We start from the raw sequence: 15,438 nt of genomic DNA, 5'->3' as shown, positions 1-15,438 counted from the left end.
AAGCTGGAAAGAAGTCTTTCAAAACTGGATGGAATCAGTTCAGTAAGAAATTAAAGAGTTAATTTGGAAGTGACACCTAATTGCAATTGAGCATCTATAAAGGATTATGTTGATAAAGCTATGAAACTTTGTTTTGGTGTTTATGTTAATACCTTTCTAAATTGTCATGTATATCGATTTTTCTTTTATGTAATCAACTTATATTGTTTTCATTAAAGAACATAACAGCACCAGTCTCAAATGAATGTTTAGTGACTAACCAACTTATCTAACAAATCAAGCTTTATTCTGGGATCTAACTTGTCAAGTATTACCATCAGCTAGAATAATAACAGAAGTGCTTGTGACATTTTACTCCTGAAAGGTGTCAAATAAATACAAGTTCTTCTTGTTCATCACTTGCCTTGTAAATAGAAAGCAAAAGTAATGGATAAAATCAGACTTTCTCAAATGCAAAAATCATTGATGTACACAAGCAAATTATAAGAGCAATGCTCTTGTAAATAAGAAATGTTACTCATAAAGGTATGTCATTGGAGAGAGTGAGAAATTTATGATTAAAATTGTGAACATGAGGAGGACATCATAAAAAAAGCTGTCAATGTGGCCAAAAAAAGTTAAAAGGCAACTGATTATCAAAATGGAGAGAAACTTCAAAATGCTTTGGTGCTGAAGGATCTAGGTGTCCTCATGTATTGGTCTCCAATGCAGGTAATAAGGAGGGCAAATGGAATTGTGGCATTTAATATTAAAAGAATGGAGTATAAACACAGGAAAGTGAGGTTGCAGTTGTACAACACATTGATGACTCTGCATGCAGTTTTGGTCCCATTGAGAAAGTATGTAATTGCATTGGAAGCAGTTCATAGAATCCCTACAGCATGGAAACAGGCCCTTTAGCCCAACAAGTCCAAAGCAACCCTCCTAAGAGTATCCCACCCAAACCTATTACTCTATATTTACCCCTGACTACTGCACCTAACCTACACATCCCTAAACACTATAGGCAATTTAACATTGCCAATTCACCTAACCTGAACATCTTTGGATTGAGAGGAAACCCACGCAGACACAGGGAGAACATGCAAAACTACACACAGTCACCTCAGGTTGGAATTGAACCCTGGTTCCTGGCACTGCGAGGTAGCAGTGCTAACCACTGAGCTACTATTGCTTCATGAGGGGAAATGACTGCTCTCCGTTTCCTTTGTCAATCCTGTTTAGTACCTTATATACATAAATTAGATCTGTTATCCTCTAAATTATAGCACATATTGGCCTAAACTGCTCAAGTTATCCTCATTTAAGAAGCCTTTCATCTCTGGAATTAATCTAGTGAACCTTGTTTAGTTTGGGATTATGGTTGTGGTAACTAGTTGGACTGAAGGCTGTTTCCATGCTGTTTAACTATGATAAAGGAAGATACAGAGTCCCCTCAAAATGATGGAAGCTGAAAATGTGTTGCTGGAAAAGCGCAGCAGGTCAGGCAGCATCCAGGGAACAGGAGAATCGACGTTTCGGGCATAAGCCCTTCTTCAGGAATCAGGGCTTATGCCAGAAATGTCGATTCTCCTGTTCCCTGGATGCTGCCTGACCTACTGTGCTTTTCCAGCAACACATTTTCAGCTCTAATCTCCAGCATCTGCAGACCTCACTTTCTCCTCAAAATGATGGAAACAGACTTCTGAAAGTTAGGAACTGAACATACTCATTGAGCACAGAATGAGATACTTCAGACATACCAGTCCAGATAAATCTCAAACTAAACTAGTCCCACCAACCTGTGCTTGGCCCATATCCATCCAAACCTTTCCTATTCATGAACTTATCCAAATGTCTTTTAAACATTTTAACTGTACCTGCTTCCACCACCTTCTCTGGCAGTTCATTCGACGTGTAGATGACCTTTGAGTGACAAAGCAGGTTTGATGGGCTGAATGCTTGACTTCTGCTGCTGTTCCTTATGCTCCTAACAACAAACATTTTTCTGGTAGGTCGTAGATTTCTTCTACAGAGTCCTTAAATTTTAATCAAGTGCTAATGTATACTGTTAGATATTGGTTTTACTGTAATGGTTCACCTTCACATTACATACTATAATTCATTATAAAAGGGACACTAGAGCGTTCTACACTAGTTACATTAATGTAACTGGTGAAGCAGTATTGCCAACCACAGAGCCAGTATGCCACCCCAGGTCAGCCATGTTATTACCAAATAAAGGTAACTTATATATGTGCAAAGTTCTGATTTGTGCAATCCAAGGAGCACAGACAGATGACTAAACGCTTGGTCAAAGAGTTACATTAACTGGTAGGCAGAGATACTTAGGGAGTTGTTGAGCTTAGTGCCCAAGTAGCTGAAGGCCAGTTATGAAATTTGGCAATTTGCAAATCAAACTTGGAGGAATGCAGGAACCCTTCAGGATGGTTGAACTGTAGATTACAAAGATGGGAAGGAAGCAAGCCCATTAAGAGATTTGAAAACTGAAAATTTTAAAGTGGGAGTCTAGATCAGTAACTAATGTTAGTCAGCGAGCACAGGGTGATGAAACGCAATACATCCTCTTGTGTTTTAATTGTACAACCCTTTAGTCTAAAATTGACCTGGTGTTCTAGATTGCCTCATGAGGGGAAATGACTGCTCTCCATCTCTTTTGTCAATCCTTTTTAGTACCCGATATACATAAATTAAATCTGTCTTCCTCTAAACTAAAGTGCATATTGGCTTTGACTGCTCAATTTATCTTCATATAAGAAGCTTTTCATCTCTGGAATTAATCTAGTGAACCTATTTTAATTTGGAATTATGATTGGAGTGGACTAGTTGGAATGAAGGGTCTGTTTCCATGCTGTGTGATTACAATTGAGGAAGATACAGGGTCCCCTCAAAATGATGGAAAGTGACTTCTGAAAGTTAGGAACCAAACAGTCATACAGCACAGAAGCAGATGCTTCAGTCCAACCATTTGCCTCGGTTTTGCCCATATCCCTCCAGCGTTTCCTATTCCTGTCCTGGTCAAAATGTCTTTTAAATGTTGTAACTGTACACGCATCCACACTTCCTCTGTCAGTTCATTCCACATTAACCACGTGTAAAAAAGTTGCCCATCAGATCCTTTTTGAACTTTCTTCTCTCACTTTGAAAAAAACTGCCCCTTGGTTTTGAATTCCCTCATCCTAAAGAAAAGACTCTTGCTATTCACTATCAATGCTTCACGATTTTGTAAACTTCTATAAAGTCATCCCTCAACCACCTTCACCCCAGTGAAGAAAGTCCCAGCCTATTTTTATAACAAACTTCCAGTCCTGACAACATCTTGGTAGATCTTTTCTGAACATTCTCGAATTTAATAATATCCTTCCTATAGCAGTGACCAGAACTCACCAAAACCTGTACAATGTCAGCATAACATCCCAACACCTACTCTCAAAAGGTCTGTGACACAATTTTCAAAGACCTATATACCTGAACTCCTAGGTGTCTCTGTTCTACAACACTACCCTAGGCCTTATCATTAATTGTGTAAGTCCTGTCCTTATTTGTTGTACCAAAATGCAATATCTTACATTTATTCAAACTCCATCTAACACTCCTCAGCCCGTTGACCTAATTGATTAAGATTGGTGATAAGGGAATTGTTTAAGTTTCTTGCCATTTCCTCATTAGGGGGATGGCATAGTGGTTAGCACTGCTGCCTCACATCGCCAGGGACCAAAATTTGATTCACACCTCAGGTGACTGTGTGGAGTTTGCACATTGTCCCCATGGCCGAGTGCTCCTGTTTCCTCCCACACTACAAAGGTGTGCAGGTCAGGTGAATTGGCTGGGATAATTGCCCATAGCATTAGGTGCATTAGTCAGGGTAAATATACAGTAGGGGAATGGGTCTGGGTGGGTTGCTCTTTGGAGGGTCGATGTGGATATTTTGGGCCAAAGGACCAGTTTCCATACTGTAGGGAATCTAATCTAAATGTTCCCATCCCTATCTGTAAAGAACCCACATTGGCTCCTGAAGCATTTTTCCTGGACCTAAAGCTTCTAGATTACATACTAACTTGCATTCATTGTTTTTTTTTTGATTGACTAGATTCAAAATAGCTCCCAACCCTAAAGCTTACCGATACAACAGATAGCTCAGATACTAACCAATTCTAAGTACCAGGGTGGTCAACTACGATAGCTAGCTAGCCAGCCAAACTAGATAGATAACTAGACCTCAATACCAGGAAAAAAAAAATGGAATGACTATAGGAGAACTCAGTGGGTGGGGAATCCATTACACATCACTGTTTCATTAAAGCTACATGGAGTCTCAAACTACCTGAGCAGGAGTTGGGGGAACTGTTGCAGTAAATGAACATGGCTGTCAAAAGACCTCAACTCCACTTGTCTGGCTAGCCCTGCTACCTTTACATTCTTGATTGACAGAATCAAATAGCTTTAAAAACACGTGACCTTGTCTCCATTGTTCTCTGGATGAGAATGCGACAGATCAACAATCACAGATTTTAAACCTATTCCCTGCTTTTCACTGACTGGAGACAGGTGCTTGGTGGATATTAGCAAAGCCATTAATGGGTCAAAGGCTTCCTTCCAGAGGCAAAGAAACCTGAAAAAAATATTCAGCTTCAGGCTGAAACAAGTTCTGCTAGTCAAGAGAGTAGATGCTAATTTTTCTGCAGGGTGGTTCTGGATTATAGAATTGAACCCAATTTGCTTAATTGTTTGCAATCAAGGTTGGTTTGTATAAGAAAGCAATATCAAGATTGAGTTTATTTTAAAATGCCTCCTGCCAGTTTGAGTCATAGACACAGCATGGAAACAGACCCTTCAGTCCAAATTGTCCATGCTGACCAGATATCCCAACCCAATCTGGTCCCACCTGCCAGCACCCAGCCCATATCCCTCCAAACCCTTCCTATTCATATACCCATCCAACTGCCTTTGCAATGTTGCAATTGTACCAGCCTCCACCACTTCCTCTGGCAGCTCATTCCATACACATACCACCATCTGAAAAAGTGTCTTAGGTCCCTTTTGTATCTTTGCCTTCTCACCCTAAATCTATGCCCTCTAGTTCTGGACCCCCCCCCCCAGGAAAAGACCTGTGTCTTTATCCTATCCATGCCCCTCATGATTTTATAAACCTCAAAGGTCACCCCACAGCCTCTGCTGCTCCAGGGAAAATAGACTATTCAATCTCATTAGGAAGCAAATTATTAAAAACTGAGACCAAGTATGGCTCAATACTTGCCCATGGTCAGTACATGAAGGCAGACTAGTCAAAGAGACACTACTTGGATCAGTGGTGAGTACTGCTGCCCCAGCAGAGGAGTTTGATGACAGTGCAAACTCCACATGGACATTCCTGGTGCCTGCATAGGTTTCCTCCCAGTCCAAAGATGTGTAGATTAGATGAATTAGCTATGCTACATTGACCAAAATGTTCAGGGATGTCTAGGCTAGGTACATTAGTTAGGGAAAATGGGTCTGGGTGGAGATACTCTGGAGGTTGTGTGGACTTGAACAAATGGTCTGTTTCTACACTGTAGGGAATCTTTCCTCAAATAGAGACTGCAATTCTCAGTAGTGATGTTACAGAATGATTACTTACATTTAGATTAATATTTAATTGTTGGATATGTAACAGAATGCAAGTTCTGGTTTACTCTTGAGAACCAGTTTGATCTGGTCATGTAAAATTAACTTTGTCCCTACACTAGTAGTGAATAAATAGGTGTGTGTAGTCTTTTCCTTGATACTTGAATTACTGCGTGGTTGGACTCAATGGAATTTTACACAATGAGCAAATAGAACTACCAGCTGGAATTTGCACTTTGCAGAACAGCAGCAAACCACAAGATGGATATCTGGAGCAAGCCAATTGTTTTAAGTAGTGGTGTTGATAGTGGTACAGTCCCTACCAGGACTTGGGGGGGGGGGGGGGGGGGGGGGGGGATGTATAAAGCAAGCTTTTGCACCAAGCCAAACTTTTGGCTGAAGCTGGAGGCATTTTGGACTTTATGTCCTTAGTCCAGGAGCTTTCAACATTTGCTGTTCTAGGAGGTTTGGAATGGAACAAACCGGTCATGAAAATTTAAGCACTGGAATGTAATATATCTGGACAGTACAAAGAAAATGCAACCACAATAGAAACCATGATTCATGGGGTACAAGTCTGTAGTCAGATGGGTCTAAATTTAAACTACAAGCATAAACTACTGGCCTGATCTTTATGTTCCTTCATACAGTTCAAAGTATGATGTACTTGCAGCTGCCCCAATATCTACAAGATCACAAATAACAAATCAAAAGAAAATTGTGCTGTGCTAGTTTAATGGTCAAACATGATTTTACAGGAGCAGTGTCCATACAAATGTCTCAGAACATCAGTTAAACAGCTTAAATTTGGATAGTGACACTGAAGTTGCCAACAAAACATGATTTTTGCACATTTTGCCTGGAGTGCTGGCAGTTACTGTCTCAAAAGTTACTTTCAACCTTAGCAGAAGTTTGGAATGAGTTTGCTTTACAGCACTAGGACTGCCACGGGCAGAAAACTCAGGTAGAGTTGGTAGGTTCACAGCTGGAATTTGATTGCTCTAGGAACACAAACATCTTTAGAAAGTCAGGAAAATGCAAAAAGCTTTCAGAAATATTCTGCCCAATTTACAGCATGATATTTGACAGTGTTAAGAAATAAGGCTGTGGCAACCCTACTGAATAGGCATAATCTTCTGCATCAATAGTGACACTGATCCATACTTCATAATTTTCACTTTCACAATGATTTCTGGCCAAAAACAAGATGTCTTAAAATGATCACTCCCTTAAAGCATTGTGGATAAAATTTATGAACTGTAAAAATCTCATGATGAAAAGGCAGTCAGTCAGTCTTCGAGACATGCCAGTGTCTCTACTTTAAGCTCTGCTTACGGATACAAGACCAGGTTGATCAGCCTGGCTATTGATCCACATTCGAGTGGCAGTAGATCTCACTAGTTACGTTCAGAGGGTCTGTATCAAACCTCTCAACTCAAATGTTCCCTGACCAGGTCAAATGTGGCAGACCTGGTAGCAATTTCTTAACTGGGGCAACTGCCAGGACTCCTCCTTCCAAAAGGGAAGTTTATTTCAAGGGGAGAAGATTAACAGAACCCACAAGTATCACATGAATATGGTGATTCCAATTATGCAAGTCAATGCTGCAGATACCACCAGGCTACAATTAAAATTTTACAGTTTCAAAGATAGAAATGCAGAACAAATGAATAGTGTAAAGTATAAGAAAAAGACATTAGACAAGTCTCAATGAAATTTTTAGCTCTGACCACAATACTGCTTAGGCAACCTCTTCATCCTCCTCAAATTCACCCTCTTCCTCAGCTGTAGCATCCTGATATTGCTGGTACTCAGATACCAGGTCATTCATGTTGCTCTCAGCTTCTGTGAACTCCATCTCATCCATGCCCTCACCAGTGTACCAATGCAAGAAGGCTTTCCTCCTGAACATGGCAGTAAACTGCTCAGAGATGCGTTTAAACAGCTCTTGGATGGCTGTACTGTTGCCAATAAAGGTGGCAGACATCTTGAGGCCTCTGGGTGGGATGTCACAGACAGCAGTCTTGACATTATTGGGGATCCATTCAACAAAATAGCTGCTGTTTTTGTTCTGGACGTTCAACATCTGTTCATCCACCTCTTTCATGGACATGCGACCTCGGAAAATGGCAGCAACGGTCAGGTAGCGGCCGTGTCGAGGGTCACAGGCTGCCATCATGTTCTTGGCGTCAAACATCTGTTGGGTAAGCTCAGGTACTGTCAGGGCACGGTAATGCTGGCTACCACGGCTTGTCAGAGGAGCAAAACCTGGGATGAAGAAGTGCAGGCGGGGGAAGGGGACCATGTTCACTGCTAGTTTACGCAGGTCAGCGTTGAGCTGACCAGGGAAACGTAGACAGGTTGTTACACCGCTCATGGTGGCTGATACAAGGTGGTTCAGGTCACCATAAGTGGGAGTTGTGAGCTTGAGGGTTCGGAAACAGATGTCATACAGAGCCTCGTTGTCAATACAGAAGGTCTCATCTGTGTTCTCTACAAGCTGATGGACAGAGAGAGTTGCATTATAAGGCTCTACTACAGTGTCTGACACTTTTGGTGAAGGCACAACGCTGAAGGTATTCATGATTCTGTCTGGGTATTCTTCACGGATTTTACTAATGAGGAGTGTGCCCATGCCAGAGCCAGTACCACCACCCAGTGAATGGGTAAGCTGGAATCCCTGGAGGCAATCACACCCCTCAGCCTCCTTCCTCACCACATCCAGAACAGAGTCAACTAGTTCAGCTCCTTCTGTATAGTGACCTTTGGCCCAGTTGTTCCCAGCACCACTTTGCCCTGAAACAAAGGATGCCATGTTTTTAGTAAATTACATTTTGCAACAAAGGTTAGTTTTAATTTTGCAACTAGTACTAAACAAAGTGCAAGTTAAATTATATTGCTGGGTACACCCTTCATTCACATAGGGCAACAGCAGCTTCTACCAGGAACTAGTCACTCATTACAGTTCAGATGCAATTAATTGGATTGTGCACTTGAGGCAAAGTAGTGAAAGAATTGAGTAAGTGAAAATTCCTTTTAGTACACAGCTGGAGTTCAGCTCTTAAGCTGAAACTATTGCAATGTCTGATTTCATTAAAAATGTTAAACCATACAGGTTAGAATTTTTGATAAGTGTAGGACATGAGCCACTGGCTGGCCAGTATTTTAATGCTTGCATCTAGCTGCCCTTGAAAGTAGCGGCAAGCTATCTTCTTGACCCATAGCAATCCACATGTGGGTTGACCCCCAATGCTCTTTGGGTGCAATTCCAGGATTTTGACCCAGTAGTCAAGGAATGGCAATATTTCCAACTCAGGATGGGTGAGTGACTTGCAGGGGGTGATGTTCCCATATGTATCTGCTGCTCTTGTCCTTCTAAAGGAAAGTACTTTATGGGTTGGAGGAACTGAATTTCTGCAGTGCATCTTGTAGGAAGACACTGCAGCTACCATGGAGGGGAGAGTGGATGCAGTGCCAATCAAGCAGGCTACTTTGTCCTGGATGGTGTCAAGCTTTGGATCAGCTTCAACAGCACACTAGACTCCTGATGTGTGAATGGGCAGGCTTTGGGCAGTCAGTCAGTTACTTGCTGCCCTGTTCTACCCTCTGACCTGCTCCTATAGTAGATGTTTAGGTGTTAGGCTGATTGATTGACAGAAAGCAGAGGTAGAACTGACAGCACAAATGATCTCCTTCAGATAGAGATCATGCAAACATCAACAGGCTCCAGAGAGAGATCAAGTCAAGATTTGTATTCTGATCAATGAAAAGGAATAAGCCTGTGAATTAGAAGGATTACTATCCCTGTCTAAACAGGATAACCTTGACATACATGTAGGAATAAATAAAGAATAAGTGATATTATTCCATAAACCTATGGAAGTACCATTTAACTGAGTTTTTTAACCCATCTAGAGACAACTCAAATTTTAGCACATGACTCTTCATTGAGACCAGTAGCACTTTACAAGAGCTACCAGCTGTCTCAGCTATTTACACAAGCTTCACTTACCAAACACAAAGTTATCTGGCCTGAAGATCTGACCAAATGGCCCAGAACGTACAGAGTCCATAGTACCAGGTTCCAGGTCCACAAGGATAGCACGAGGAACATATTTGCCACCTATTGAAAGTTTGTAGGGTTAGATTACTGCTACATAGCAAGCTCAAATCAAAAATAGGTAACAGACAGACGGAGGAGTACCTGAAGCTTCATTATAGTAGACATTAATTCTCTCCAACTGCAGGTCAGTGTCACCATGGTAGGTTCCAGTGGGATCAATGCCATGTTCATCACTGATAACTTCCCAAAACTGAAGACAGAATATTAAAACATCAAGCTCATGTTGTGGCTAATACATGTCTACAATTATAATTCCAGGCTGAACGAGCAAACTGCTTTTAGCACTTTAATGCAGGACTTTTTTTAAAAAAGGTTTTGCATTTGCTCCCACTGACTTGAAATACATTTGTTGCATAGTACCTTTCTCTGCACTGGTGATGAATTATCTGTGGGTGAATGAGAATTTATTTTCACTGACCTTTTAAACATCTGGACATTAACTGGAAACAATGAAAGCTATTTCTATCCTTTGGAAAGCTCCCTCTAGCCACAGAAAAAAGGAAAACTATTAGTACAGCAAGCTTGCACAGCCTAATAATGAGCAAGTCACCATCACGTTAAAGGAATTACTGTTGTAACCACAAAGCAGACTAGTTTTGAAGAGGAAAAACAATCCTGAGCCAGATCATATTTTCAGACTTAAGGGTCTTTGCCTCTTTCTTCCCCCCTCTTTCTTCTGAATAAATAGGTAATAAAGCAAAAAAAACCTAGTCTGCAAAGGGATTCAGACCAGATAAGGAGGCAAAAACATGAGATTGAATTAATATGGAAAGCTGGGGTTAGGCACTTTGAGGGGAAGATTTAAATGGAAAATAAACCTTAGGAATGATATAATGACATTAGAGGTTGTACTATGTACAATAATGATACTGGACTTGAAGTTATGCTTGGAGTCAGGAGTAATGCACTGCCTGCAGTGATGTCACCTATTCAAGACAGGAGGAGTTTCTTCTCAGTACTGTATCTGTGAAATTCATTACCGTAAGGGCTGCAGATACTATTGAGCTTATGCAAGACTGATGTATGAATTTTTAAGTGATTGAGAATCAATTATTAGTAGAGGCAGAAAAGTTAATTTAGGAACATCAGATGAACCAGTTTTATTGAATGATGAAGCAGACTTAATGGTCTAATTGCCTACTGCTCATTTATCTTAGGGTCTTGTATCTGGCAGCAAGCCTCTTTCAACAAGTTCTGTTCACCCCCTAAAGCCATCCCTATGCAATGTTCCTGCATCCACAGTCCTGTTACGTTTATGCTATCCCACACTAAATTCTGCTAAGCTATTGTCTTTAGTCAGATGTGGGCCTCTGCTCTCTCACCTCCAATTTAAATCAAATGGGGAAAAAAAAATAAATCAGACCTTAAATGTTGTGTAGGTGTGTAATGTACCTTTAGGAGGGTGAAAGCTGGTAAGGACTGACCGAAAGCAGTGTGCTAACAATTTAAAATTTAACAGTTGGTTGTGAAACAAATAGCTGGAGATGCATTGCCATGGTACACAAATTTTAATTTGGCTAGTTTAAATTATGCCCATTGATACCAAAACCCAATCAAATTTGAATGTTTTGATGACATCAAACCAACAAGATGGTCTGATGTTTTGGGGTATATAAAATTAGGTATTTTTGAACAGCTGGGGAGAACTGAACAGCAAAGAGCAGCTCAACCAACTGTTAACAATAGCTCTCTGAAAGGTACCTGTCTGTAAGTCATCATAAGATGAACGATGACTACTGGAATCTAGAGAAAGTTCAACATCTGAAGACAACTGGTTTGGAAATGTGTTTTTGTAAACCTTAAAAATTGGGGTTTTCTTTAAAAATCAGAACAGTACTGTAGAGAGAGGTAAAATATAGGTTTAAGAGAAAGTTGTAAATAGTTGTCTAATGCTCACTTGAATTTAAAAATTGTTAATTTCTTTAAATAGTAATATTTGGGATAGTTCTTTGCCACTCAATCTCATACCATAATCTGAAACTGTCTGGTTTGATTTAAAGGGGTTTACCATGTCATAAACCATATTATTGCTCTGACTCCAGTCACTTATTCTATTATTTCCTTTGCTTCATTTAGGTATAATTCAGAATTCACCATCCAGCCAAGATTTTGATAGCCTCTAATAGCTACTTTAGTTTTGAAGCTATTTTAAATATGCTCTTACATCCAGGGCCTCCTGCTTTAAGAAACAAAATCTACATTCATTGTTGATCCCTAGAACCAGGTTTAAAATTTTTTCTGCACTCCATCAACCCTTACCATAGGTGTCTCATTGCAAACCTCCATTACCAGGAGGACAACTTGCCATCATTGTGCCCACATTCCCTATAATCACTTGAATACAAATTGAACTCTTTCTGGGATGCAGCTTGCTTTGCAAAATATCTTTTGCATTTCAGCTTTCAGTGATTACTGCCCTTGACAAAATTGCACCAGTGTGAACATCCAAAGTGGCAGTTCATGACAATTACAGTAATTCATATTAAGCCAGGTGATAGTTTAATATTGAAATGTTAAAAAAATCTGATATAATAAACTTTATGTTTCCTCCCAAACTCCATACGATTTATTCTTCCTTTCCACTCAACTGGGTAAATAAATGAAAGTGAATGGTCAACTGAAGCCAAGGCCAATTTAGTGCTTTAAACCCATGGCTGTACTCAGTGCAAGTACCAATACATAGTATGCGATGGGGCAAAAACATGAGCTCTTACTTGATATTTAAGTGGCAAAACTCAGAATTTTTCATACAAATAAAATGTATCTGCAATCACTATTTAATACTTTAAAAGGCCTAATTTAAAACACCAAAAGTAGAGAATGCAAATGTTGAAAATAGGTCAATTCCTGATATTTGGTATCAGGTAATTGCCATCCCACTCAACAGCATCTTTTTACAAAGAATTGCTGTTAAGTGGCCTTTCTATACCAATGTCTTAAGTTTTCAAAGAGATGTCAGAGCTCAGTCAATTTACTCATACAAAGTATCCTATACCCATGATTTCCAATAAAGTCTCATGGGTGAAATATCAACCTGATGGTAAAAGCAGTTGAAAATGGCAGAGAATTCAGAGGCATTGCAACCAAGAATCTTACACTGGATAAAGCAAGGTAAAGCTCACACCTCCAATTATGTGATCCACATTAGTGTGGGAGCTTGTTTTATGCACATTACAGCAATGACTACAGATCAAACAAGTGGCTGAGAATGTCTTGAAGAGGCTGTTCCCTCTTCACACCACAGATCCCCTTTCCAGGAGCCAAGCTAAAATCTAGTAGTTAAAACATTTCTTTAACAGCATTTTAAGAAAGTTTTAAAAGTCTAGAAATTTGAACCAGTCACTATCAGTGAGTGCAAGCCAATTAAATTATGAAAATCAAATCACTTCAGTTGTATTCAAACTTAAGACAATGAGTCATTGCTGTACTAAGCACCAAATCTACCAGTTTTAGTCTTCCACAACTTCACTGCACAATTACATTTTCCAAATCTCAAACTTCAGATCTGGCAAATCGTCAGAAGAGTTCATGGTAAGCATTAGTTTGGCTCTACACAGAAGCATTGTAGTGGGTAGTAATGTTGAGACACCAAGAAGAGTGCACCTGTTAGCAGTGCTTCAGATAATAAGCCTCCATTTTGGTAGCAGATATCTATCAAGTGGAAAAGAGGGTGTCATCTTCAGTTAAGAATCCACCTGCAAAAGGGTGGATACTGCACCCGGTTAGACGTCACCGTCAAGCTTAATAGCATCCTCTATCCCAATTCATTAACTAACGCAATTTTGATAAGAAACTGTCTCAAAAAAGTGAAAAGGACTACAGTCGCATCGTTTAATCTAGTGTCAAACCAATCCCACTTTAGAAAAAAAACATTCCTAATGAAGGGGCGTGAACTCTTTCCTAATTAAAATATCGAACTTCCACAAGGGTTAGTTAAGCCCCATCCTGAAATATCAGCATCGTTAAGCTTACTAAAAAAATACCGTGAAGAGCCGCACGCTGATAAAATCCCCACAAAGGGAGGCGCCCTTCTCTTTGTAATTCCCAGCAACGTTGATCAAAACCCAACTAAAATCACCAAAAGAATGCAGCCTGCGCGTTTCCCGCTGCAATAACCGGTTACTCCGACTTTAGTTAACAAACCCATAAAAAAAAAGGGGAAGCTCTGACTGGGATTAATCACCTCCCACCCCAGAAACAACACCGTTGATGATCAGGCGACATTAGAGATGCCGGATGCACACTGACGGCGCTGCCCACGATCTTAATCCTCAACGCGGGATTACTCCCGTGGACTAACCCCCATGATGGGGGGAGCCTGAACCCCACCCCTCCCGCCGCCGTCGCCCTCAGTGACCGAGGCCGGTTGGAGCCGGGCTCCCCGCAGAGGCCGATGCCGCCCATCCCCCGTCTCACACACGCTGCACAATCAGGGAGTGGCGCTGCAGGGCGGCCATGCTGGAAAGCCGCGGTACAACTAGGCCGCGCCGCCCAGGCCAGCCACCAACAACCACACACCTTGGCCCCGATCTGATTGCCGCACTGGCCGGCCTGAACGTGCACGATCTCCCTCATCCTGGCTGCTTTGAGGGGGCTACTGGAGGCTAATTTTAGTTTTTCTCCTTATTCCAAACGCTCCTCCCCTACTACGACGACCACAAAAGACCGAGAAGCGCAAAGTGCAGTGCTACCGCCCGCGCGGCGCCTTTTATTGTAGCCCTGTGTATCCCGCCCACTCCTGCTCTGTCTGATGCTGATATGTCCACAGTTTTGTCTATCATATAAGGCGTCCCGCCGTCCTTGGCTCTGATTGCTCAGCCTGCCTGTGCATCAATGTACCGCGCCCATTGCGCTGGTGTTCGCAGTGTTTCGTCTTCCATTGGCTGGACTCTGCTGCCTGGCCCGGAACAGCCCCGCCCATTCATGGCTGCATTATGGCATTTTCAGCTGCACTCGCCTTTGCAGCATATGCAAAGTATAACGCACAATGGACTGATTGCAACAACCGCACGGTTCTTTGAGCATTTTTTTCAAAATTGCATTTTTATATTTAAATACTTTACTTTTTTAAATGCATATTCACATTTGCGGGTTTTACATAGTTTTCGTCATCGGTCGGCAAATATGCGAGACTTGTCTGCTTCATCTCATTCAATGCAGCAGATTCATGATTTCCAATGTATTATTTGTCTTGTTAAAAATAATAACTTGCATTAATGCAACACTTTCCATCAATATCAGACATCTCAAAGGGTTTTGCGGCCAATCAGGGAAGGAGGCCATTCAAGACCATTGCTCACTCTCCAAATGAACATCTCAACTGGTGCAATCCTATCACTATCATTCTATCACTCAGCCAATTTGGTAGCCACGTTGTAAAACGAAGTGCCTTTTGAATTGTTGTCATACAGAAGCTAATATATACACAACAAATTCCCGAAAACTGTAAAGTGATAAAGGCCAGATAGTCATTATTATGAATGAGGGGTGGATATTCTAAAGTACATTAAGACTAACACCCCTGGTCTTACACATATATAAACTAGGAGTAGTAGCAGACCACATCGCTTTACAAGCCTGCTCAACATTCAATAAGATCATAGTTGGTACCATTATCCACATGCTCACCTACCCCGATAATACTTCACTCCCTTGCTCATCAGGAATCTATCTACCTCTGCCTTAATAATTTTCAAAATCTTAGTTTCTAT

General features: G+C 41.0%; 1 protein-coding gene across 1 annotated transcript; it reads right to left on the bottom strand.

Annotated features, from left to right (window-relative positions):
- Positions 1-6,322: 6,322 nt before the first annotated feature.
- LOC122564723 (tubulin beta chain-like) lies at positions 6,323-14,428 on the bottom strand. Its single transcript, XM_043719850.1, has 4 exons — positions 14,246-14,428; positions 9,809-9,917; positions 9,617-9,727; positions 6,323-8,400 (listed from the first exon to the last, which is right to left on the bottom strand). The coding sequence occupies exons 1-4, from the start codon at positions 14,300-14,302 to the stop codon at positions 7,346-7,348; spliced, it is 1,332 nt and encodes a 443-aa protein (XP_043575785.1). The 5' UTR covers positions 14,303-14,428; the 3' UTR covers positions 6,323-7,345.
- Between the last annotated feature and the right edge of the window lie 1,010 nt (positions 14,429-15,438).

This window comes from Chiloscyllium plagiosum, chromosome 30, assembly GCF_004010195.1.
Source record: "Chiloscyllium plagiosum isolate BGI_BamShark_2017 chromosome 30, ASM401019v2, whole genome shotgun sequence".
Taxonomy (NCBI): domain Eukaryota; kingdom Metazoa; phylum Chordata; class Chondrichthyes; order Orectolobiformes; family Hemiscylliidae; genus Chiloscyllium; species Chiloscyllium plagiosum.
The sequence above is the reverse complement of the archived record's forward strand: the minus strand, read 5'-3'. Positions and strand labels throughout refer to the sequence as shown.

Coding starts and splice junctions, on each gene's coding strand:
- LOC122564723 (XM_043719850.1), bottom strand. CDS start 14,302: ATGAGGGAGATCGTGCACGTTCAGGCCGGCCAGTGCGGCAATCAGATC. Junction 9,918..14,245: donor GCAATCAGATCGGGGCCAAG/GTGTGTGGTTGT, acceptor TTCTGTCTTCAG/TTTTGGGAAGTTATCAGTGA. Junction 9,728..9,808: donor CTACTATAATGAAGCTTCAG/GTACTCCTCCGT, acceptor AACTTTCAATAG/GTGGCAAATATGTTCCTCGT.